This window comes from Anopheles cruzii, chromosome 3 (assembly GCF_943734635.1).
Source record: "Anopheles cruzii chromosome 3, idAnoCruzAS_RS32_06, whole genome shotgun sequence".
NCBI lineage: Eukaryota > Metazoa > Arthropoda > Insecta > Diptera > Culicidae > Anopheles > Anopheles cruzii.
Window position 1 is genome coordinate 1669503 of NC_069145.1, and position 22837 is coordinate 1692339.

At 50.7% G+C, this 22837-nt stretch overlaps 3 protein-coding genes across 3 annotated transcripts; 1 reads left to right on the forward strand and 2 right to left on the reverse strand.

The window, feature by feature from the left end:
- Positions 1-1671: 1671 nt before the first annotated feature.
- LOC128271777 (sodium-coupled monocarboxylate transporter 1) lies at positions 1672-4020 on the forward strand. The gene is made up of 7 exons (XM_053009413.1): positions 1672-1927; positions 1993-2152; positions 2214-2279; positions 2443-3173; positions 3251-3425; positions 3497-3699; positions 3757-4020. The coding sequence occupies exons 1-7, from the start codon at positions 1710-1712 to the stop codon at positions 3992-3994; spliced, it is 1791 nt and encodes a 596-aa protein (XP_052865373.1). The 5' UTR covers positions 1672-1709; the 3' UTR covers positions 3995-4020.
- A 6068-nt stretch (positions 4021-10088) lies between these two features.
- Positions 10089-10753, reverse strand: LOC128274602 (uncharacterized). The gene is made up of 3 exons (XM_053012840.1): positions 10694-10753; positions 10468-10623; positions 10089-10397 (listed from the first exon to the last, which is right to left on the reverse strand). Exons 1-3 carry the CDS (start codon positions 10751-10753, stop codon positions 10089-10091), a joined length of 525 nt encoding a protein of 174 aa, XP_052868800.1.
- Positions 10754-18385: 7632 nt separating this feature from the next.
- Positions 18386-19656, reverse strand: LOC128271909 (pyrimidine-specific ribonucleoside hydrolase RihA-like). Its single transcript, XM_053009589.1, has 2 exons — positions 19184-19656; positions 18386-19125 (listed from the first exon to the last, which is right to left on the reverse strand). The coding sequence occupies exons 1-2, from the start codon at positions 19646-19648 to the stop codon at positions 18505-18507; spliced, it is 1086 nt and encodes a 361-aa protein (XP_052865549.1). The 5' UTR covers positions 19649-19656; the 3' UTR covers positions 18386-18504.
- Between the last annotated feature and the right edge of the window lie 3181 nt (positions 19657-22837).

Consider the following 22837-nt stretch of genomic DNA (forward strand, 5'->3'; position numbering starts at 1 on the left):
CCACCCGGATCCGGACGTCAACGGGACGTGGCCACGGTTTTCACCCCGTCTGCCCGTGTGCATTAGCCGCCCCGGGGGTTGTTGGGGATACGAAGTACGAAAATAGATCCCCGCCGAAAGGTCGGGATAACGATGATGATAGGCTTGGGATGTATCGTAGGGCCACACTCTACATCATGTTTCCCGGGCCAGGCGTCCCTCAAATGTGATTACGCATGTATGTGGTTTACAATGTCAACACTTTCGATTTAACGTGTGATTCACCTAAGCGAAGCGTGTTTTCGAAGTGAAACTGTGGTTCCGGGACGTTGTTCGTTCAATCCATGACATGTCCGTTTGATTGGACGGTTCTGGAGCCACACCAAACAAAACAACGCCGTTTCTTCCATTATGATCGAGACAAACCCGTTACAGGCAACCCTTTCCCAGCAGTGCATTGTCATTGATTTTCTTCCGCCACGTGCATCCCTTGTTGGTTTTGGAATTTCCCGTCCTAATGTTCCTAAAGCTGTAATGACTTGCTAAACTTTCAGAACTCCTCCTCGTTCTAATGACTGTTAGTTCAAGACCCTAATGGACTCATACACGCTTGTTGCATTTCTGGAACATCTTTCGACAAATGACATCGAATGGAAAAATGGCCATCCTTTCGCGCCTCCCCAAAACACCTCCGAGGTCATTGTGCGCTCGGGTGCCGTATATCGCTCACTTGCGGCAGCTAATTAAAACCAGTTGCATCCTCGGCCGGCTCGGGACGCTGGCTCGGGTTGGCCAACGCTGCACTCTTTTTCTCACGCTGCGACATTAGGCGAGCGAATTATGCAAATCCGGGACAACGACACACTGTTTGCTAACCTGCTGCTGCCGCTGCCGCTGCTAACTTGCTAACGGCTAATAAACGACGGTCTCAGCTTATTAAATTCGCACAATCACCCTCTCTCGCTCTCGGGCTCGGAGGCTCTCCGTTCCGACCGAGGCCAAAAAGGGGAAATTACCTTCTCCGGGAAAACTCAGCTTCGCAGAAAGCTGACACTCATCAGCCAGCCAGCCAGCCAGCCAGCCAGCCCACCAGCTAGCTGTCCTGTTCTGGGTCGCTGGGAACCATTCTTCAACCACGCCTCTTTGGAGGTGATTGAAGGAGACGCGAGACGCTGGAGTCGGCCGCTATTTTGGGAGCACCACATGGCTCCCAAGAGCCGCGTGACGCGCGCGCGAAACCCCTCGCTAAGTAGATCAATAAATGGAGGTCCTCCTAGCGCTCGGTAGCGGATCACGCGCCATCCTGACGACGGCGCATTTGGCGCACCACGGCGCTCCGGCGTCAAATGTAAGATCCTCGAAATTGGATAATCAGCTAACGCGGTGGAGAATTGCGCCATGAAATCGCACGGCCGGCCACACGATCAATATTTGCTCCGGTGCCGTGGTCTCGATTCCGCGCGCGCGAGATTCGAGATGGCCCTTAACGAACCGTAATTTAGCTGCATTTCTCGCCTTGCAGTGACGACCTCCACTGGCGCTTATGTAGGGTTATCGTCGATCGGCCCCGGTTAGTGTCGCGTCTTAGATCGTCCCGTCAACATCGCCGTCGCTGCCGTGTGGAGATTCTGCGTCGAGCTGCGTTCCCAGCACCATGCACATATCCTGACCTCCGCCCCATCTCGTGAGCTGAGCTGTTCAAGGTTGTTGACCAAAAGTTGGGCTCTAAAATGGCTGGCCTAAGCGTTGACGATGTGAAGGTGTCGCTGCAGAAGTTCGGACTGTACGACTACGTGGTGTTTGTGTTGATGCTGCTCAGCTGCGTGATGATCGGGGTTTACTTTGGGTTTCTCAAGAAGAAAGCCAAGAAAGGCGAAGCCGAGGCGGATTACTTAGTGGGCAATCGGCAGATGAAAATCATCCCTGTGTCCCTGTCACTGATTGCGAGGTAGGATCGCTAGACGAACGAAACCAAGAGTGCCGACTACTTACGACTTTCGCCAACGCCTTTAGCTTCATCTCGGGGATCTCACTACTCGGCACACCGACCGAGATCTACCTTTACGGCGTCCAGTACATGTACATCATCGGCGGAGTCATCACAATGGGCTTCATCATGGTTCACTTCTACCTGCCCGTGTTCCATAACCTCAAACTAACGTCCACCTACCAAGTAAGCGCGATCACTCCATCTGGTGACCGAATCCTTAACGCTCCACTCCACTCTCTTCCAGTATCTGCAAACCCGGTTCGACAAACGAATGCGTCTGTTCGGTTCAATTCTGTTTACCTTGGCCACGGTAAGTTCCCCGTTCCCCAGCAAGGTCAGGCTGTGCCAGAAAATCTCAGAAACAATCTTTCAATCCGTGCCGGAAATGGTCAATTTTTCAATTCACCACACTTCAAGCGAGCGGCTCCGATTACAGTGTTCCGTGTGCTATGTTTCCCTCCGCTCTCCGACAGATGGCGTGGCTGCCGATCGTGATCTACGTACCGGCGCTCGCCTTCAATCAGGTAACGGGGATCAATGTGCACCTCATTACCCCGATCGTGTGCGTGATCTGCATTTTCTACACGTGCGTCGGAGGGCTGAAGGCCGTGGTGTGGACCGATGTCGTCCAAACGGTGCTCATGTTCGGCGCCATGCTGCTGATCATCGTGAAGGGCACGCTCGATGTTGGCGGCCTCTCGGTGGTGATGGATCGGGCGGCAGCTAGCGGGCGAATCGAGGGCCCCGATCTGCGTTTTGACATGACCACACGCCATAATATCTACTCGTGCGTGATCGGTGGGGTCGTGTACTGGCTGAAAACGAACGCCGTCAGCCAGAACATGATCCAGCGCTACCTGTCACTGCCGACACTGGCGGCCGCCAAGCGAGCCCTGTGGACGTTCATCTTCGGAACGCTGGTGCTGTTGGGCCTCTGCTGCTACAGTGGTCTGCTGATCTACGCGAAGTACTACGACTGTGATCCGCTGACGACGAAGCTGGCCAAAGCGAAGGACCAACTGTTGCCGCTGCTGGTGATGGACACGCTGGGAGACTTCCCGGGACTGCCGGGACTGTTCGTGGCCGGTGTGTTTTCCGCCGCGCTGAGTTCCCTCTCGACCGGACTCAACTCCATGTCGGCCGTGGTGCTGGAGGACTTCTTCAAACCGTTCTCCAATCGACCCCTGTCGGAGAAGCAAACATCGTAATGACTCTGTAATACGAAGGACACTGGAAGCCAACCATAGTTCAATCTGTACTCCAATCTCCACTCCCGTACAGGATCATCATGCGGGCGGTAGTGGCCGTGTTCGGCTCGATCTGTGTCGGTCTGGTGTTGGTGGTGGAAAAGCTAGGCTCCGTGCTGCAGCTTTCGATGAGCCTGGGCAGTGTCAGCAATGGCCCACTGCTCGGAATATTCACCTTAGGGGTGCTCGTGCCCTGGGCCAATGGGACGGTCAGTTAGAGTATGGTGAATGGGTCCTCGTGGTTGGCATCCTCGACTAAAACTTCTCCTTTCTTCTGCAGGGAGCCATCGCGGGAGGCAGCGTGGGACTCGTGATAATGATCTGGGTGTGTCTAAAAGCCCAGCTGGCCATCTCGACCGGAGAGCTAGCGTTTGAGACGAAGCCCGTCGATACGCAGGGATGCAGCTACCATTTCATTGCCTCCGAGCCGATGAGTATGCTGGCGATCAACGCCACGGCCCCGTCGCTCGATTCGACACCAATGTAAGAGTCCGACCAAAGGAAGTGGAAGTATCCTTACTAACGCTGCCATCCTTACAGTGATCCCGGATTCGCGCTGCACCACGTGTCCTACCTTTGGTACACGACGATGGGAGCGTCGATAACGATCATCGTCGCCATCATCGTTTCGTTTGCCGTGGGACCCAACAAGCCGGACGAGATGAATCCCAACCTCTTCTCGCCCTTCATCCAGCGTATCCTTGCCCGCCGACGGATAGCGAGCCAGCGGGCCCAGCTCGAGATGGTGTCCGGTGGCAGCAAAAAGATTATCCAGTGATTGATTCACCAACCAGTGCCAGGAGTCGGTTAGCTCTTGCTTAAAATTGAAATTAAAGAACATCCAAGGAACCATCGCACGGGGCGTCTGAGTTTTTTCTTTTCCCCAACCCGAAACGGGACGAAAGAAACGCGGGTTGAGGACTCCCACGGACACCCTCGGGGATCCGACGAACCCTTTTTGCGCTCTCTCGCGTTTTTTTTCTTCTGTTGGCCATCGCGAATGGCGACGCAGATGACGTATCCTGGCGACGATGACCAACCAACCAGATGACGGGTTTTGCGCAAAGCAAACTTTCCCCGGGAGGGTGGGGTGGCAGGGGGCAAGTGACAGAAGGAATCGAGCAGGCGGTGCCCAAGAAACCAAAGAAACACAGAAACCGAAAAAAATGGGTTAAATTATTGAAAGATTTACTGCTCGCCCGGTTTTGGCCGGTTGGCGAAGGACAAAAAAAGTGGCTCGCCACGCGAAGGGTCGCCACGGAAGGGTCCCGGTGGGTGGAAAAATCAAAAACTCGTCACGTCGACTGTACCCGCCGCTTGGGTGTGCCCCCCCTTCGTTCGCCAGCGGAAAATTGCTTCCTGCGTATTTTTGCATACCGCTGTTTTTTTGTTTGGCCCGCGTTTCCCGCACTTTTCCTTCCGATGTCCCGTTGCTCCTGGCAGTCGTAAAACAACACGAAAAAAATGCCCACACACAGCGGCGGACACCAAAGGCGGCCACAAACACTGCACCGCACTGCGGAGCAAAGGCGAAATCGCGAAAAGAGGTGCGCGGCTGGCGCAGAGCGGTGCGGAACTGAACCCCTGAACTGAAAGTTCGCGTGTCTGAAAGGCACCGGCACCGAACGGAGGGAAGAAAAAAAAAGATCCGAATTAAAAGTAAATATTTGATATTTCTTCTTCAACTTCTTTGACCCCGGGAGGCGGCGGCCCGGCGGCAAGGTGCAAGGTACTGTTGCGCTCCATCCATCCGGCGGGATCGGTTTTCGGTTTTTCGCCACAACCCCTTCTCCGCTAAACACCGGAACGGTGAACTAGAGAGCGACTAGAAAAATGCCGGCGTCCCACGTTCCGCGCGGACTCTCGGGCCAAGTCTCGGGCGTAAGATCGAGTAAAAGGGTTACTGTTTTCACTGCACCCACCCACCACGCCCGCCCGGACGCAGCCGACGAAACCTTCGTCACCGTGCTGATAACGGGCAATGGGCCCCGTTCCGAAGACGGGGTGGGCAGAAAAAAGTTCCCGGGCACCCGATTAAGAAAGAAAAATGGAAAATTTGTGGATTTTTTAAATTAAATTTTCATGATTTATTGTTAATTTCATTAATTAATTTATGCCCGTTTTACGGCCGCCACCATTCGCTGGGCTGGGCCCTGGGCCCTGGGCCAGAAATGGGTTGCAATGATATCTCGGTTATCATTTTCTAATTTTTTCTGAAAACGGTGCCGTTAGCAGGGACTTGTGGTGGATGTGGTTGTGGTTACTGTTGTTTCAGCCAGCCAGACCCGGCCCCGGCCTGTCCCATGCACCCGAGAGAGGATTCACGACCGATCCGGTTGGGGAAGATAAATCTCCAGACCCTTCATCGGTGGTGCTGTAGATAGGTTGCTTTCGATACCGAATTTGGAGTTGCCAAACAGAGCCACAAATCAACCTCGAGAGGAAGTTACGGTTTTTGCCTATTTAATTGCCAAACAATAAAAAAAAACCATTCATTCAAAGCGAGGATAGTTTTTGGGCCTTGAATGAAAGTTTTCGTGAGGTTCATTAATTTAAGGGAGGAAATTAAGGAAAAGGCCACAATATGCTTTCTTGGCCACGTTGTTTTATGTCTGAAGAAGCCATATGCCATCGAAGCCATCGTTTTAATGCTTAATCTTGCCCTTTTTTAATCGGAAGTTCTTATTTAGGAGACGCACTATCGATCATGTTAATTACAACCTACGATTTCAATAAACCCTTTCCCTTTTTCAATAAACTTTAGTTATTCAACTATCACAACGCTATTAAGGCATATTGTGTAAGTTTAGAGCCCATCATCAAGCGTTTAAACTAGGTAGTTGTAAACTTCAAAACGAACGGAAGCGGTAATTGCAAACGTTTGATTGCGATAAGATTGTGTCACGACAGCACGACGACATCACGTGCGAGCAGCACGTGACGAAAAGAGACAAAACAGAATGATGAAAATAAAATAGAGGAAAATCTTTTCAACGATAATGCTTTTGATGTGATTGAAAAATGAAAATAGACGGATCCCGAGACCTGTTGTTCTGTTGTGGCAGCCAAAGCCTGTCATCCGCTAGACCCAAGACCCGAAGATGCCAGGCCTGGGAGACATTCGACCAACAAATTGATCCGCAAATGTCGCGCATCTTCGTAAACGCGGACGAATCGGGCGCAGCTCAAAGGGATTCCCTTTGTCAGGTTGGACCACAGTGTACCATTTTCCGCGCTTCTCGTAACATCAGTATTGCTGTCTGTAGCTGCTGTCCTTTCTGCGTGGCGTAGCATGCAGACCATATTGGCTGACGAATGTAATAAGGGCTCAACTTTTCAACTTTGGCGAGAAAAAACCACATTTTCGACTTTGCATGTTTGGTACTGCGACCGGAAGTGGCGGCCTGAACCGAAACGCGACGAGTCAAAGGTACCGAAAGGGCGCAATTTCCGTTCCGCTATGCGATATTTGGTGCTTCCACTGTTTACTTCCGAACCGTTCCCGGCCAATTTCGGGGGCTTCTGCGCCTTGGTTTCGATCTAATTTAATTATGCCCATAAACTTCCGCACCAAAGTCTGCAATTTGCAGGCAGTATTTATGACAGTTCGATTTAGGTTCCTCGTGCCTTGTTACTGGATCGGTATCTCGTGTGGCCGGGTCGGATCCTAAAAAAAGGACTTACGAACCGGTTGGACATGCCAGACATGCAGACGTTCAAGTCAGGTCAGAATCGAGGAAATTTAGCTGTCAGTTTGTAATAATTACGCCGTCGTAGCGCCGTCTTGTGCCCAAAAATGAAGTTTTCTCAAATTGTTTCTTTCTGGTTCCGACTCAAGATGGGCCATGACTACAAATTACTGGAGCCGACCGATGAGTGGCACTGTGCTGAAACAAACCCATTACACACGTATCATAATGCCGATCCACCCGAGCCACTTATTGACAAATCTTCGCGACTGGTTTCGTGTAATTGGCGTGTTTCCTACAAAACTTTTCCTTCCTCGCGCCAACCTGCCGGCAACCTTGCGGGTGTTAATCACGGGGCGAGTTTTCCGACTTGTTTTCCTTCATTCCCGATTATCTGAAGGATACAGTATCTTCCGTGCGTCACAAAAGGGGGCGCTAGAACTCAACTCGAAGCCTTTCATGGTGGGCCGGACCGAAACCACCAAGAGCGTTCACATTCAAAGGATTCCTTCAACCATGGATACCTTTGTCACTGGTCACCGAACTTTCCCCACTCATTTGACCACCGAGACTGGCTGGCTGGCCCGGGCAGGGTGAAGGAAAAACTGAAAGAAAATCAAACAAAAAAGGTGCGAGCGGTTCTTGATTTGTGAAACAATTTTTTTTGTCCGCCGCTTTCGATGAACGAACAAAAACTTCAGTTCATCGAATGGCGAATGGCCATGGGCGAAGCCAACGGAAAGCAACTGCCATGGAAAAGAAAATACCGCAAAAAGGGTTTGAATCGTCAGGTTAAAAAATCTCAACCATGGCCCCGGAAATGCGTTCCTTCGGCTTCCCGGCGTCGGGCGGGCCGGCGTCTTAATTTGGTTGCCAGGTTCTCATTAATTTATTGCCTGTTTCAAGTTTGCTATTGGAAATTTATGTTTACACTTCGGAGAACCGTTGCCATTGACCAACCAGAGGCCAGCGAAAGAGGTTATGTTTTACGAATGCGGCAAAAAACCAAACGCTCAACTCCGGGGGTGATCCGACGATAAGATAAATGCTACATTTCTTGAAGTTTTTTTTCCGTTTCATCTCTACGTCTCGTAATGAGTACACAGCACAGCGTGGAGGGCATACCGAACACAGAATAAAAAAAAATGAAACCGAAAGGAAATTTCGCGATTTCCCAACCCAATCCGACCGCCCCGGGGACCGCCTGGTCTCCCCGGCCCGTTTGCTCCCGTTACGGACAGATGAGCGGGCATTTGCGAACGGACATTAATAAATTTTTTAATTATGAATTTACATAAAAAATTATCAAATATCTTCAAATTACAGATAATATCTATAAATCATCCCGAACAGAAGCGAGCACCGGGTCGAGCATCAGAAGCATCTCCAGGGACCAGGGCCGCCGCCCTCATTACTCCCACAATTTACGCTCGTCTTGGGGACTGAGGCCGCCTTGTTCTACTTTTTTTACTTTTTGCTTCGTGTCGTTTCGGGCCGCAGAGAGACAACCTCAGAAAGAACTTTCTTTCCACCGCCGAAAAGCGCCGCCGACATCGGGTGACTTTGGTTGTCGTTTTGCATGGATGACGTTCCTCCGGCCGGTGTCCTCGGGTCGCTCGGGTTGTTTTGGGACCTGTCGTGTAGTTGACAGCACCCGCGAAACGAATCCCGCGAGACACGCGCCAAAGAAGGGCCCGGCAGCCCCAGTCTGATGAGCCGAGAAGGATCCACCGTGTATGCGCCATTTTTCGTTTCATTATGATTTTTTGCCATTCCGGGCCGCTTTTTTATAGGCCAATCAAAGTGACAGAAAGCGTTCCCTTTACGCAGAACCAGCAGCACGCAGCGCTGCTGTCAAAAAAGTGCCCCCTAGAACCTGCCGTAAAGTCAAATGGCTTAAATTTAACGCTCGGAAGCGCACGGTGGATGCCCCCCCCCGGGGGAGGTTAGATCAAAGATCTTGGACCCGAAGATCAACCTTCCCTGGAATGAACTCCGGAAACCATCGGAAGTCCTGTGCACTCGCGGCCAAAGGGTTCAGTGGCACCTGCCGCACCTTGGGCTTTGGTCAAAAATTAATTTATAATCAAATTATACCCGGCTAAGCCGTAAGACATCATTGTGGTGGCCCCTTTCTTTCTTCTTCGGGTGATCCGGGCCAGGACCGTCGCCGGGGCCGCCTCATCGAACCGGCGAAACGAACGAAGGAATTCCGCTGGGATTAGCCGTGCTTATTACGTCCGAAGGATTGCTCGGCCCCGAAACGGACTGCCCGTGACTGCTCGAGAGATGGACCGCTGCAGGACGAAGCCGGAGGATTCATGCCGAAAGGCAATCCGGTGCCGGTGGCACGTCACGAGAAAATGTCGTAGAACGGACGTAAAACGTCTTAAGTGAAAACTAACGAGTTGTTAAAAACCCATAAACCCTGACTGGACCGGCGCAGCCGGCAGAACCCGGCCAAGTATTGGCCAAGTTGGTGATGCACTGCCAAGAAATGAGCGTCCCGGGGACTGACTGAGGGATGTGCAATCTAGTAGCCCGGCAGATTATTTATCCGCTACGTCCAAGTCCGACGCTGCCGTTTGACAGCCGAGGTCTTGGTCGGCCCAATCCGCGCGCAGTTTACGACGTGTCCCGGAAGGGCAACCATTCTTTCATAGGTTTTCGCCACGGCCACTGTCTCTTACGGCAGTTAGTAGCGCAACCCCAGCCGAATGACCGACGGTCCACGGGCTTCGAAGCCCCCGCTGACAATTGCCCATGTGAGAATTTCGCTCGTTTTTATTGATATGGGGATGCCCCGAAGCCACCGAACGATTGGCAAACGGCGCACCGAGAAGGCTGCTGTGACTCCGACAGCCTAGCAAGATGCCCTCTCGGCTCCTTTCGTTACGGGATAAAAGTTTTGTGACACTTACTTCGGACGCCACAGCACGGAAGCACAGTTAAATAGAAATAAAACGAACCCACTCCTCTCGGCCGGCTCGGAGTTATAAAGCGCACTTGGCATGTGTCGCCATAGGACCGAAAATGTTGCGTTCCATTTCGGAGCAGGAAACAGAGCTCGGCATGTGTTACTTCCTTCCGTGGCTTCTTTAGTTCTACGTGACAGGTATATTTATCAACAGGCCGCCAGATATGGACAGAACCGAATTATTCAACAAAAACGGACGCGAACAATTATTTGGTGGTAAAATTAATCCGATAGCCCGCTCCGAGTTTGCCGTCACGCATCAGCTTTACGACGATCAACCACTCGCCGGGTGGGATTAGCGCCGGCAACTTCCGCTCGTCGACGACGAAATCGTTAACCGTGTAGTTGCCCTTCGGGAACGGGCACGTATCCTTCGATGGAAGGTTCGAATACATCAGCATCTGCGGGTAGATGTATTCATCACCCGCAATTATCTTGCACACCCTGCCGTTTCCATCGAGATACTTTCTCCTCTGACCATCAAATGCCCCTAGTTTGTAGATGACGTAGAAAATCTGCCCGGAAAAGAACAGGTTAACTCATTAGCGCAGTGGCAAACACCGTTCCTCAGACTGTTGAACCCACAGTGGCTTCGTCGCCAATGTTCTGCAAGATGGACAGTGTCCCGGAAACGGCAAAAGTGTTGCGCGCCTTTCGCACCAACCGCAAAGATCCATAGTCGACGAAGTCGTCAATCTCGGATGGCGTCACCTCGAGGTTGTTCAATTCCACTTCATAAAGCTGTACGGTGAGAGATGAAAACTCCGATTTAATTTTATCCTGTCCTGTTCAAACGTCAAGTTCCGTTTACCCTTTCCGTCGCCAAACAACCACCCAACAGGGCGATAATGTAGGTTACGCAGTAAGCCATGTTCGACTGTGACCACCAAACTACACCGAGCACCACAACCGGGCAATCGTTTTAAAGTCCAACTTGGTCCACCAGAAGTTGTTTGGCTGACACGCTAATTGGTCCCCCGGGTTGGTAATGTCATATCCGCGAGTTGTGTCGATTCATAACTTCATTGCACTTCCGGAGCATGTTTTCTGCAATCTCCCCCCACGGATCGCAGCAGCAGACCCGGGTGCGATCCGTCACGCCACAGTCACACGGGCCGGCCAGCAGCGATAAGTGGCTCATCACACACAGTCAGGCCACGTTGGCAGAAGATTTCCATTTCTTCGTTCCGGGTCTTTTCGGGGCCAAAAAAGGGCTACAAGTCGCACAGGCTACCGCACGAAGGATACCGATAAATCACGGGAAATAAATCATCTCTTAGCGCGCGCGGTCGCGCTGATGGTGCTGAAAGGATGCTGCCGTTACATTCGCCGAAACGGGTTCGCAGGGGACGCGGAATACCAAATCGTGGTTTTAAAATCTCCACACCGATCCCTTCCTTCCGGGACGGTTGGTGCGTTGGTTCATTTATTTGGATTGGTTTTACATAAATTCGTCCAGTGTGAGGTGCCGATGATATATTGGCAGCACTTTATAATGATTGGATTTACTGTGGGCGCCAATCCGACGCTGGCCGTCGAGCCTGCCATTTGCAATGTCGGATTTCCCAGCTCAAAAAAGCGGAAGTACGTGACTCGATTGCACGTGTGTTTGTGTGCCGCGGAGGGGTGTTCGGAGTTGAGGTTTAGGTGTCGTCATAGTAGGCGTTGTGATACGCGCGCTAAGTTCATGCGACGATGTCAGTGATTGCAATAAATAATAGATATTTCATCCTCCAAGTGGCGGCCATAATTCACCCCGGCCAGGGCGTGCGGAAGACGTTTTCAAGAAACCTTGCCAACGCCCCCTTGAAACACTTCATTACCCTGTGCCACGTGGAACGGATCCGGATGTGCTCTCACCTGTCAAAGCAAGTTCTTTCGAAGACGGCAACTGTCAAACCAGGTTTTCCCGAACTCCTTCGACGAAACTCAACACGGTGTGGTGAGTTTCTTTGTACACCCCGTCAGAACACCTCAATACCCAAGTCCCCGATAATATTTCATACGTTTTCTGCGCAAGATTTTCGACACTAATCAGAAGCGCTCTGTTTGATTTATGATGTGAAACCGACGGAAGCTTATCGGATTATGATGATGTATGCTTTTTGGGTAGAGAAGCAAAATTTATTCCATACTATCGACGACTTGTGCACTGCTCACGGGAGATAAAAAGACGTCGAATACGCAAAACTAAACAATCGAAGCTGAAGTCCATCCATTGGATTCAATTTTTACTTCCTCCGCACAAAAGGAAAGTAACACAGAGCGGACAAAAAGAAACCGACACGGACCGCCTGACCGACGGTCGATAAATCAAAATCAAATTACCCAACAATTGACGATAAATATCAAGGCATTAAAACTACATAAAACAGTACACCCAACCCCCGCGGGAGTGAAACTGGAAGTGGCCACAATAACGCACGGTGGTATAACTCAATTTTGAACCGCTCTTCATCATACGCCCATCCCAGCGTCCCCCTTTTGCGGGGACCACATTCAAAGCGTATCCCATATATCTTCGTATCGAGAACAAATCTCTTAACCCGCAGGACATGTCTATAAATGCATCGTACACATAAGGATACGCCCGCCTTCGTAACTTCGGACAGTTCCGATCTTCCGCCGCAATAAAAAAGCGATTTTCCAATATCCTTGCCACATACGATTCGAAGGGTTGGCGTAAGGATATTTACCACACGCCGCGCTACACACGCTTTCTGCCCATTTCCGGACATTCCGGATTCGCCGGAACCACCCGCCCGGGGAAGACGTATGTGGGATCGTGTGGGCTCAATTGCCCATTCAACCTCAACCGAAAAGAACTGTCGAATACCTCGAGCGTATCGCGGCGCATCCTTTCGACCCTTTTCTGGTGTCCGCTTTCTGGTGCGAACGTTTGGTACAATGTTTTCTTTTTTACTTTCGGCCCTCCTCCGTGCCACTTCCGGTTTATCTTCTATCGTAATCCTTTGCCGCCACGGCCACACCGGCAGGGGCTCGGCATTCTTGGCTCGTGGTAAGGAACAAAGCCCTCCAACCAACGTCGAAGAAAGACCAATCCGTCGCCCTGCCGATTTCAAGTGGCAGATAGCAGCGACACCCCCGGACAGGGTTGAAACGGTCTTCGGTTTCGGGCGCCTTGGTAAGGAATTTTGCATTTCTTTATTCCTGCCGGCACCCTCCGTGAATACTTGTAGCGCCGTATTTGCGCTGTGGGAAACACAGCACAGCATATCATCTAATAGTCCGTCCAGGGATTTATGCTTGCCCGGCTTCCGGACTTTCCCCTACCGGCCGGGCGGGGTCCACCCCGGGACTGCTGCTGGCAAGTATTGATGTGTGGAAACATGTGAAATGAATATATTGTTTATTTTATTCCATTCCAGAATGTCCCTACCGGGGCGTTTGTCGGGTTGCTTTGCCTGCTTCCGGGCGGACCTTCTTCGGATCCGTCGTTGGGGTGTCCCAAAACCGAACCGAGCCTCTTAAGGAGGGTGAGAGTAATTGCTTGTGTATACACATACGCACACACACGCACACACACACACCCGAGGCTTCCAGACGTTCATCACGCATCAAAACCCAGACCCAGAAACGGTTCTACCCGTCGCCGGGTTCCGGCCCAGCGTGCGGTGGCTGATTGCGTGTTGAAGCATAGCTTCCCTCCGCTTCCCCCCCCACCGACCGGCCCATTGACTCGGCCCTCGGGGCTCGTGTGTGGAAAAATGATAACCGAAGGGACCTCGCCTAACGTGCACGATATGTTACGACTCACCGACCCATTTTCGGGCTCTCGTGGATTTCCCCACAAAACGGCAGCGACACGTATCATCGATTCCCAGCGGAGACTGTCTCGGTCTGTCTATTTGTAGCTAAACAGGGGCCGTTTGGTAATGCGATTTGTGGCCGGCGGCGGGCGACACAGGACAACGCATCAGGACAACGGCTCGGGCGATATGACTTTTGTCACTTCTGATGGCTTCATGAAGATTCGATTTTTGAATGCGATTTGCGGCAAAAACAAAAACCGGGAACGACCTCTCGGAACGCTCCTGGTTATGATGATGCATCACCACACGGTGATCGATTTTCTCCGTCCCGTCCCGGGCCTAATGAGCCATTCACAGCAGGCACAGGCATCGCATCCGCCGCCCCGTCTGGCGGTTAATGATTCGTTCTTATCAGCATCCGATTCGAGGTTCCGGCCGAGGGCCGCGGCCCTGCAGCCACAAATCAAACATCAAAAAGTCGTTATCCTCGAAATATTTCTTTCCTTTCACTTAATTTCCACCATATTGATGGTGAAGTCGTAAAATTAATGTGCAATTTATGCAGAAAGCCGAACCGGCGGCCGCCGCGTAAGAAAATGGAAATCGTGGCAGCAAATGATGAGCTGCACGCAGAGAGGGTGGCCTGGCCCTGGCTCTGGCCGCCTGGCTTCCGGTCCGAGGGTCCGGGGTGTGGCGCCATTAAATTTCACAAACCATCGCAAATCTTCGCGAAATCATTCGAGCGTCGCGGGTGCCGGGCCGTGCCAGGCGCCGTGTCGTCAATATCGCGCGTCTTAATCATTTTCTTTCTATTAAGCAATAATTTGTTCTTCCGCTTCGGTTCCGGGCGGTTCGTTGCGTATCGTTTGATTCGCCGTGAAGGGCGCTCCTTCTCCCAGTAACCATCAACTTTGATCTTCGAGCAAGAAACGAAAAGTACGTGGCGCGATATCGGCGGAACGAAAAATGGTTTAAAAAAGGGATCCCCCCGAACCAACCCATAAATAGACTGTTCATTTGGCTGAGGAAGAATCACTTACGAGTCGCCTTACCGCCCCGTAAAAAAAAAACAGCGCGTCAAACTCCGTGCCATAACAAGTCCCGTGCCCGATATGGCAGGAGTGATGAAGAAATCTTGGCGCCGCCCGTTCGCGCGGGTCGGAGAAATTGAAAAATTTTCTACAGATAAATTATGCATGCTAAATTACCATACATAATAGATAAATAATGTATTCAATATTTATTCCGCAATATCAATTACTTCCTTTATGGCGCAGTTCCGCGCGATGTAGTCAATTTCTTCGCTTCGCCGTTTTCGCCCGGTTTCCGGTTCCTCCGGGGGTTCCGGTGGCCCGTCTAGGCGGCGGCGGCGGCTTGCCACACAACACATCATCATCCTGCGTCCTTCGCGGTTTAATGCGGCCCCGCTGGCAGCAAAAAAAAATTCGCAAACACCGCAGTGCGAAGTGCGCCTTCCTGGTTTCGCTTTAAAAAGCGTCTTTGAAGAATAGAAACTTTTGTGGCGCGAGCAACGGAACGGAGGAAATGCGATATTAAAAAGTAATAAAATTCGTGATATTAAAATTTACAATATCGGTTCGACGCTGCTCCGGTGCTCGATGTCTGATGCCGTTCAGTTCGTCGCGCGTCTCCGCGGCTCATCGTCACTCATTGGCCGCCGTTGCGAAATTCGCGAAAGCAGAAAACTCCTTCCCATCAAGTACGCCATGAGCGCGCCGGTTTGACGTTTGGGCGAGCAAGGTATCGAAATGGTGGGGGGCCGCCCCACCACGCTGCTAGGTACCTTGGGAAAGGATCGCTTTTTTCCACGCGGCAACAATTTAACGGTCCTCCCCGTGCTTGTGTCAAATTACTGGCGGCTTTCCGGCTCGTTGACTGTGAACAGGAAGCGATGCTCGTAAATCCGCGACGAACAGGATCTTCCACACGGCAGACTCCGCGCAACAGATTTAGCATAATCCGTGCCGAGCATATTTTGGGTCAAATTCTATGCAAACGCAATGCGAATCGATTGACACGAAAGAAAAAAGTCGCCCTCTCCCGACATGAAAGGCAGATTGTGTTACGTCAACGATTAGGTTGCGCCAAAGTGTAATCTCGTTGGAGCTACACACTTCCTGCCTCCAGGGGTTTGTCACCATCCATCGACACTACATTATAATGTTCCGTGGCCCCGGTGGTGATGGAGTGCTCGTAGCGTGCGCCATCCGTGCGCACGGCCTTGTTGTCTTTTATGTTTATGTTTTTCGAAATTAATTTAATTCCAACTTGCACGTTTCTCAAGTGGCCACATTTTTGTTCCGCTTCTTGGCGCTGCTGCTCTGTTTTTTGTGGCTCGTTAAACGGTTGCAGCTCGTCCGTCCGAGTGACAGATTCTTCTCGACTACTACCGCTGCTGCTGCTGCTGCTTATCCTCCGGCGTATCTTGTCACCAAAAGTCCACGCGCCCCCTCCTGGGAGTCACTCACTGCAGGGGTCCTTCTGTTCGGCGGGTCCTTTTTTGGTTGTGAAATAATTTACATTCGCTCGCACGCTTTTGACGCACCGATGGTCACCGGCGCTCGAGGCCAGCCCACTCTATTCTTCCTGGAGGCCACTCTCAGAAAACTGGCAACTACATCTGGGAAAACACACAGGCACGACTCCAGGGTCCGTTGAAACTAGCCGCCAGCAGCGATAAGAGCCCCCGGTCACCGGTTAGCATAAGACCACACATTAGCCCTCAACCTTAATCGGTTCAACCGGCGGCCAGGCCACAAGAATTTTAATTTATTTTTACACATCCAAATCCCATCCCTTGTGGAACGTTCTCCTTTTTTTGGTGCCTCTTTGCCATTACTTTTTTGTGCACCCTGTGCACCGTGAGGCCGAAAGTATCTCAAGACAACCGGAGTCGGACGGGCAGTACAACAAAAAATCATCGCCATCACGTGCGCCGGAAAGGCCCGTCCCTGGTCGCGCATCGCGCGTATCTTTTTGATAATAATTGTAATATATTTGGCTCATATGCAATTTTAAATAATTGTAACGGTTGGAAGAATTTCACTTACCCCCCCCCCCCCCCCCCCATGGCCACGTTCGGAGCGTACGCGTATTTTAATTGCATTATTCTTCTAAACTACCGGCCCGGAGACTCGGCGGGGCCACATTACGTGCTGCATACGCTTACAATTTGCGGTGTGGGCCGCCGACAGTTGAAGAATTTTAAAAATTACACCAACTCTCCCGGCCCTTTCCGGGGCGTGCCGGGGCTTTTTGTACATGCAAAACAGATAAACGCGCGCGTTCGGGATTTCGTGTACTCCGCACGGGTGCCACAGGACTCCCCGCGGTGCGGATGGTCCCCGGGACCCAGCGCCGGTGCGCTGATAAAAGGAAATGTTGTGTCGCTGGATGCTTTTTTGCTGTTCACGTCGACGGAATCATCTTCCGGTTCCGGGCCGCCGCCCACCAAACAACCAAACAAACAAACAAACGAACGAAACAAAAAACTGGTGTCCTCCCGGTGGTTCCCGGGAGGACCCGGGTTCCATATGGGTGTGTTCCGTGGCGGGAGTGTGTACCTTAATAATAATGTTTCATATAATTATGGTCGCCTTTTTTTCTTCTATCGCTCTCCTGGAACCACTTTTTAACCCGCCCCCCCCACCGAAAGACGTGTCACCTAGAACGCGGGGCCCGTGCTTTTAATTTATATTTTTATTTAATTCATGCCCAGATTTACCTTTGCGCTTGCCCGGGACCCTGGACCCCACGGTGTGTCCTTTTTTGTGCCCGTTCATGGAGCAGCTTCTCGCAAAATTTATCCATTCTGCGGAACGCAGATGCGTTTATTCATCTCCCTTTTTTTATTGTCGCTGTTTCTTTTCATGTTTTTCATCCTTTTTGTTTGATTCCGTAGTTGCTTATTAGACGTTGGCCGCCTTTTTTCCGTCTCAGATGCGTGGCGGCATTTACACGATGTTGTGGCCCGTGTTTTACTGAATGCTTTTCGCACGTTTGCGCCCGGCCGAGAGGATGAACCTGTCACCGTTCCGAGTATCCTTCCGCGTACACGCGCGCTCTCTCCCGCACGTGATGTTTCGTTTCGAATTTTATAATTTCATAATAGATCAGACATTTTTGTGTTTAGATAAGAATATTAAAAACAAACAGCAACCACGCACGCCGTCGCGCAGCCGGCCGTGTTCCTCTGTGCCTTCCTTCCGGTTGCAGCACGGTGGTGATGATTTCATTCGCGTTTTTTTTGTCATTATGCATCTCAATGAAATACAGAGATTTATTTGTTCGCCACGTTGGTCGTGTCCCGCGCACAAGACAAGTTTTGCACATTGGGAGATACAAAAAATGGTAGCCACAAGCCAACCGCACAGAGCTCTTACCACAAACGCTTCGTTAGTGGATTACCTTATAAAGGTCACAAAAATGGTAATGAAATGCACAAACACAAAACCGGAACCGGGCACGCCACAGACACAGTTTGTGTTTGCTATTAAATTATTTAATTAGTGGCCGCCGGCTCCTGGCAAAGAAGCTGCAATATGCGCATCATACATTGTATCTTGAATGGGAACCGAACAGATAATGTGATTCGCAATGTACACGAAATAGGAAAAACCCGATTTTAATCTTTTTTGTATCATTCAGAGCAAAAATGTTAATAATTTACAGTGCATTTTTGCAATTTAAAGTGCATTGGATTGATAAAAATTAGCCTGAAAGCGAATGAGATGAGACGTGAGATGAGATGCACTCACCGGTGTGAATGCTCATCTCACTAAACGGGAGTTTGTTAAGTAAATGTTTGCAATCCTTTCACGACTTCCTATCAACATCCCCTGCATCGACTTCGCTCCAGTTTCTTCGGAAAGTCGTTCAAGGCCACCATCATTCGCCGCACCTGATCGTCGTCGATCCGATCGATGATGGCAACATTGTGTTGCTCTTCGTCCTTGATGTGATGCAAAATGGCCATCATTCCTCGGGTCACGCGCCCATTGAGCTCCACCTCGGCCCGATGCGTTACGACCGACGTGCTGATGCTGGCGTTGAGAAAGATGGCCGCCACATACATATCGCACGGTGTCCACTCCGTATGTCCGGCATAAACAATCGCTTCGATCCGATTCAGCACCTTGATGGCAGGATTCGTCGTCTCGGCGAACGTATCAAAGCGCCACTGGGTAAGGAACGCCGATCCCAACAAGTCCACCGTCTCCCAGGGAACCACATTCACGATCTTCGGCCAACTGCTGAGCACAATGTTGGCCGCCTCCGGATCGTTGTAGAAGTTGAACTCTGCCGCTAGTGCCGTGTTGCCTACACCGTGTCTATTGCCGCCCAGTATGTACAAGGCTTCGATTTTGCTCCTCACCTCCGGGTACATCCTGAACAGCAGCGCCACATTCGTGAGAGGTCCCACCGCCAGAAGCGTAATTTTGTTGGGGTGCTACCGAAAAGTAAGAAAGTTAGTTACATTTGTCGGCCCTCAAAAGAATCTCACTCACCAAAGTAAACAATTCGTACATCTTCTGAACTGCGTGGACCGATTCCAGGTGGCCCGTAGAAGGATTCGAATCGAACTCAACATTGGCAAATCCATTCTTGCCCCAAAAATGCAGGGAATCGTTTCCGTTGGCCGTGGATGTAATTAACGACTCCGCGGCACCCAGGAACACCGGAACGTCGAGCCGGTTTAGACCTTCCAGAATTCGCAACACATTCACTGCCACATCCGTTACGGCAGCATTTCCGTGGGTGCAGGTTACGGCCTCGACACAAATGTTGTACCTTTCTTCGTTCATCAGCAACAAAATTAACGCCCAGGCATCATCTCCACCGGCGTCCACGTCCAGTATCACCCGGCGTACTCCGGCGTTTCGCGGACACTTCGAAGCCAATGCGCTCCCCCCGACCAGGGCCACCATCAGCCACGCCAGCGCCAGAGTACCGAACAGAATACCAGTCTTCATGGTGGTGTTACAACCTGGAACCGAAGACCGATCATGCCTCATTTCAATTGCCAATGGTACAAATTGGACGTAATAAGCTATAAAATTTATGCCGAAGAAGACGGCGAAAAAGGCGAACACAGGCGAAATGGCAGCAATTTATGAGCTAGACAAATATCAATTTCCCCTCGTTAAATTTTTGATTCCCGTTCCCACCGGACAAACCGAAATCCCTGTCCGCCCGCCGCTGCCCTGATTACCATTAGTGCCGGTCGGTCGAGGAGGTCCTCTTCCGGAGCACCTCAAACGAACCTCTATTCAAAGCCAACAGCCAAGAGTCAACAGCAATCTTCCCGGACAACAGTAACAAATTGAATTGATTTGATCTTTTCTGCGTTAGAAAAAAACTTTTTAAACCCAAAAAAAAACCGTCCCATCCACCGTCAGCGCCACCGTGCCCCGTGACTGACCAGCGTTTCCATCATAAAAAAGTCCCAAAGTCCCGGGCGACCTTCTTGACTCCCCCGTTGGCCGCTCGGAATTATGCGACTATTTGGCCTTTGCCAAGTGCGCCTTTGCCTGCCCAACCCGCAATCGAAGATGCTTCCGCAAACAAATGGCGTGGCGTCAGTCAGTGTGCAAGTCAATCCACCCTCCCCGTTGGACGTGGCCGACCCTTGGGTGGCGGGAAGAAGAAGAGTCTCTCCCGTGCCAAAGATGTTACACGACCGTATCTAATCTCCCATTCAGATTTCACACGATGGCCTCATTGTAAATGCACCCTTCGCTGCCGGCGTGTTCCGGTATGTTGGCGTGGCGTTTGGTTCCTTTTTTTCTGCCTTTTGCCCCTAAAGAATCCGACTTCCTTCGCTCCGCTCTGGTTCGCCCTTCGCCCACACCGTTTGACCCCGGCCAAGGGCTCGTCCTTCGGTCAACGCTCGCTTTGACAGCTGTCTTGCTTATGATCTGCTTATGCAACCTTCCGCTGGCGCTACGGCGGAGCGCCGCCTCAAGATGGTCCCGGTCCCGGTTCGACGATTTATTCACAAATCATAAATAATACTCCTAAGTGGGTGGATGATTTGGTCTTTTCCCGGCCACCCGAACCACGGGCACTGAATAGCAAATCAGTCGTTTGGAAACATTTGATGAATGGAAATCCCGGCGGTAGGAGCAATTGGTAGTATCACCCAGTGATTGATTGGTTCGAAGCCGTATCCGTTTTGTGATATTTGTACGTAAATTAGCTTCGCACTTTCTGTACACCTTTTACGACATTCACTACTGCACGGAACCTTCACTAGCACCAGTGAAGTGCAGTTTCTGCCACAAACAGTAACGACCTTACCTTCGAACAGCGAAGCACAACCGACCGACGCCGCCGACAAAATTGAACTGACCGCGGGCCGATTCCCACTGTCGAATGATTTGTGTTCCATTGTGAACGCTTTTATTCTTACAGCGTCTTGTTTCAGCGTACCCTTCCACGATGCATCTGCCGGTTTCTTTATCTTATCTCCAAGCGGCACCTTCAAAGCCGTGTTCACTGCTACTGGTTTGCTAATTATGGTCAGAACGTGTCGGTCGAACCAACACACTGTCGGTCTGTCTAGGTCTGTCTACCAATGGCTCGGCTAGGGTTAAATGAATCTTAATGACGCTGTGTAAGTAGTTCCTTACCCATTAAAAAAACCCAAAAAAATACACATCAAAACACATGTTCAGTGCCTCAAATCGATAAGAATAAAAACAAAAGGAGGAATAAATGTCAAAATTAATCACCACGCGGACATGTTTAGTTCCATAAACTGCCTGTAATGATAACAGCTTTTATAGTAACATTGTTAATTAAAAGCTTCATCGGACACCGTTTACTACATCTTGAGCATATCCGTTTCTGAGCAAATAGAACTGATTGATCAAAATATATTATCACAAGAAATATTTGTAGTTATAAAGTTCCATTAATGGATAGAGATTAATGAAGCCAACAACAACAATGGACCGGTACGAGTGCGCCTAGATGTAGACACTTCGCAGCACAAATTTAAATTTAAAATTAAAGCGCTAATATCGTTTCGGCGTAGAGGATCCTTTTCATCACTCGTTCTGTTTTTTTGTTTCTCTGGCAGTCCTCTGTATTGTTCCTTTTTTAGGTCCTTCTTATCACGAACTACAGTCACCTATCACCCTTTGCAGTGCTCGGACTAAACACTTCTCTTATTTTCACTGTGACTGGACGAATGGACGAAAAAATGGTGCGCGAACATCCTTCCTGCCTGACTAGAGAGCACCGAGAGAGCACTTGCCAGAGCGCGCACTGATTAACTTTCCACTTTCTCCATAATTTATTCACCTAAATCCGCAATAATATCACGAAATGTACAACCCTTTGCTGGGCTGAGTTGTGTGCAAAGTGCTCTCTAGTTGGCGTTACGAAATGACAAGCCTCCGGCTACAGCTACTGCCCTCTAGCTCTCGGGCACAACCGTTGGAGCCCATAAGCCACGGCTTCCACGGGCAGCGACGATATTCAACAAATAAAAATGTGATTGCAATCCACGGGCCACCGTGGTCCTTTCACCCGCACCCGGCTGGGTAATGTTTATGGAGGTCTTTTAATAAACTACTTCCACCTGGCCTCGGCCTCGGCATCTCAACGTCACTTTACACACATAAACCACAATTAGCTCTTCCTCAAAATGATAATTGTGAATTATATGGTAATGTATTGCCGCTTTCGGCCGGGCGGCACGACCGGCACCCCACCGGCAATTGGACTTTTGGCGCGATTTGGCACTTTTCCGGGATCGTCACCCGTCCTACCGTGGGGAGCGTGGGCCATCTTCGAGCCGCTCCGGGTACAACGTATTTTCCTCGACTTTCGCGGCGCGGGAAAAACTTTTCCAGGCGAGCCAAAAGATTCGGGAAACACTCAACACCTCTGGAAAAGGGGTATAAAAATTAAAATGGGAATTAATGCACCTTTCTGCCTCCTCCGGCGCAGCGTATCTTTCCAGGGCCAGGGTTTTTCTAAGTGCAAACAGGCAGATAACCCGGTGCCGCGGTCGCGCGAGTCCCGCCGAGACCGGAACGAAATCCGCTTGTCGGGCAGATGAGGTGAGTAAATTAATTTATGCTCTTTTCTCGAGCCTCGCGCACACTCTGCCTCCAACGCCGGTGATAGTGTTGTACTCCGTTTCCGGAAGC

Excerpts from the sequence above, each read along its gene's own strand:
- LOC128271777 (XM_053009413.1), top strand. The coding sequence starts at position 1,710 with ATGGCTGGCCTAAGCGTTGACGATGTGAAGGTGTCGCTGCAGAAGTTC. Across the intron at positions 3,174-3,250 it reads CTGTCGGAGAAGCAAACATC|GATCATCATGCGGGCGGTAG; the intron begins GTAATGACTCTG and ends ACTCCCGTACAG. Across the intron at positions 3,426-3,496 it reads TGCCCTGGGCCAATGGGACG|GGAGCCATCGCGGGAGGCAG; the intron begins GTCAGTTAGAGT and ends TTTCTTCTGCAG.
- LOC128274602 (XM_053012840.1), bottom strand. The coding sequence starts at position 10,753 with ATGGCTTACTGCGTAACCTACATTATCGCCCTGTTGGGTGGTTGTTTG. Across the intron at positions 10,624-10,693 it reads GTTGTTTGGCGACGGAAAGG|CTTTATGAAGTGGAATTGAA; the intron begins GTAAACGGAACT and ends CTCACCGTACAG. Across the intron at positions 10,398-10,467 it reads ACATTGGCGACGAAGCCACT|ATTTTCTACGTCATCTACAA; the intron begins GTGGGTTCAACA and ends TTTTCCGGGCAG.
- LOC128271909 (XM_053009589.1), bottom strand. The coding sequence starts at position 19,648 with ATGAAGACTGGTATTCTGTTCGGTACTCTGGCGCTGGCGTGGCTGATG. Across the intron at positions 19,126-19,183 it reads TGTACGAATTGTTTACTTTG|CACCCCAACAAAATTACGCT; the intron begins GTGAGTGAGATT and ends ACTTTTCGGTAG.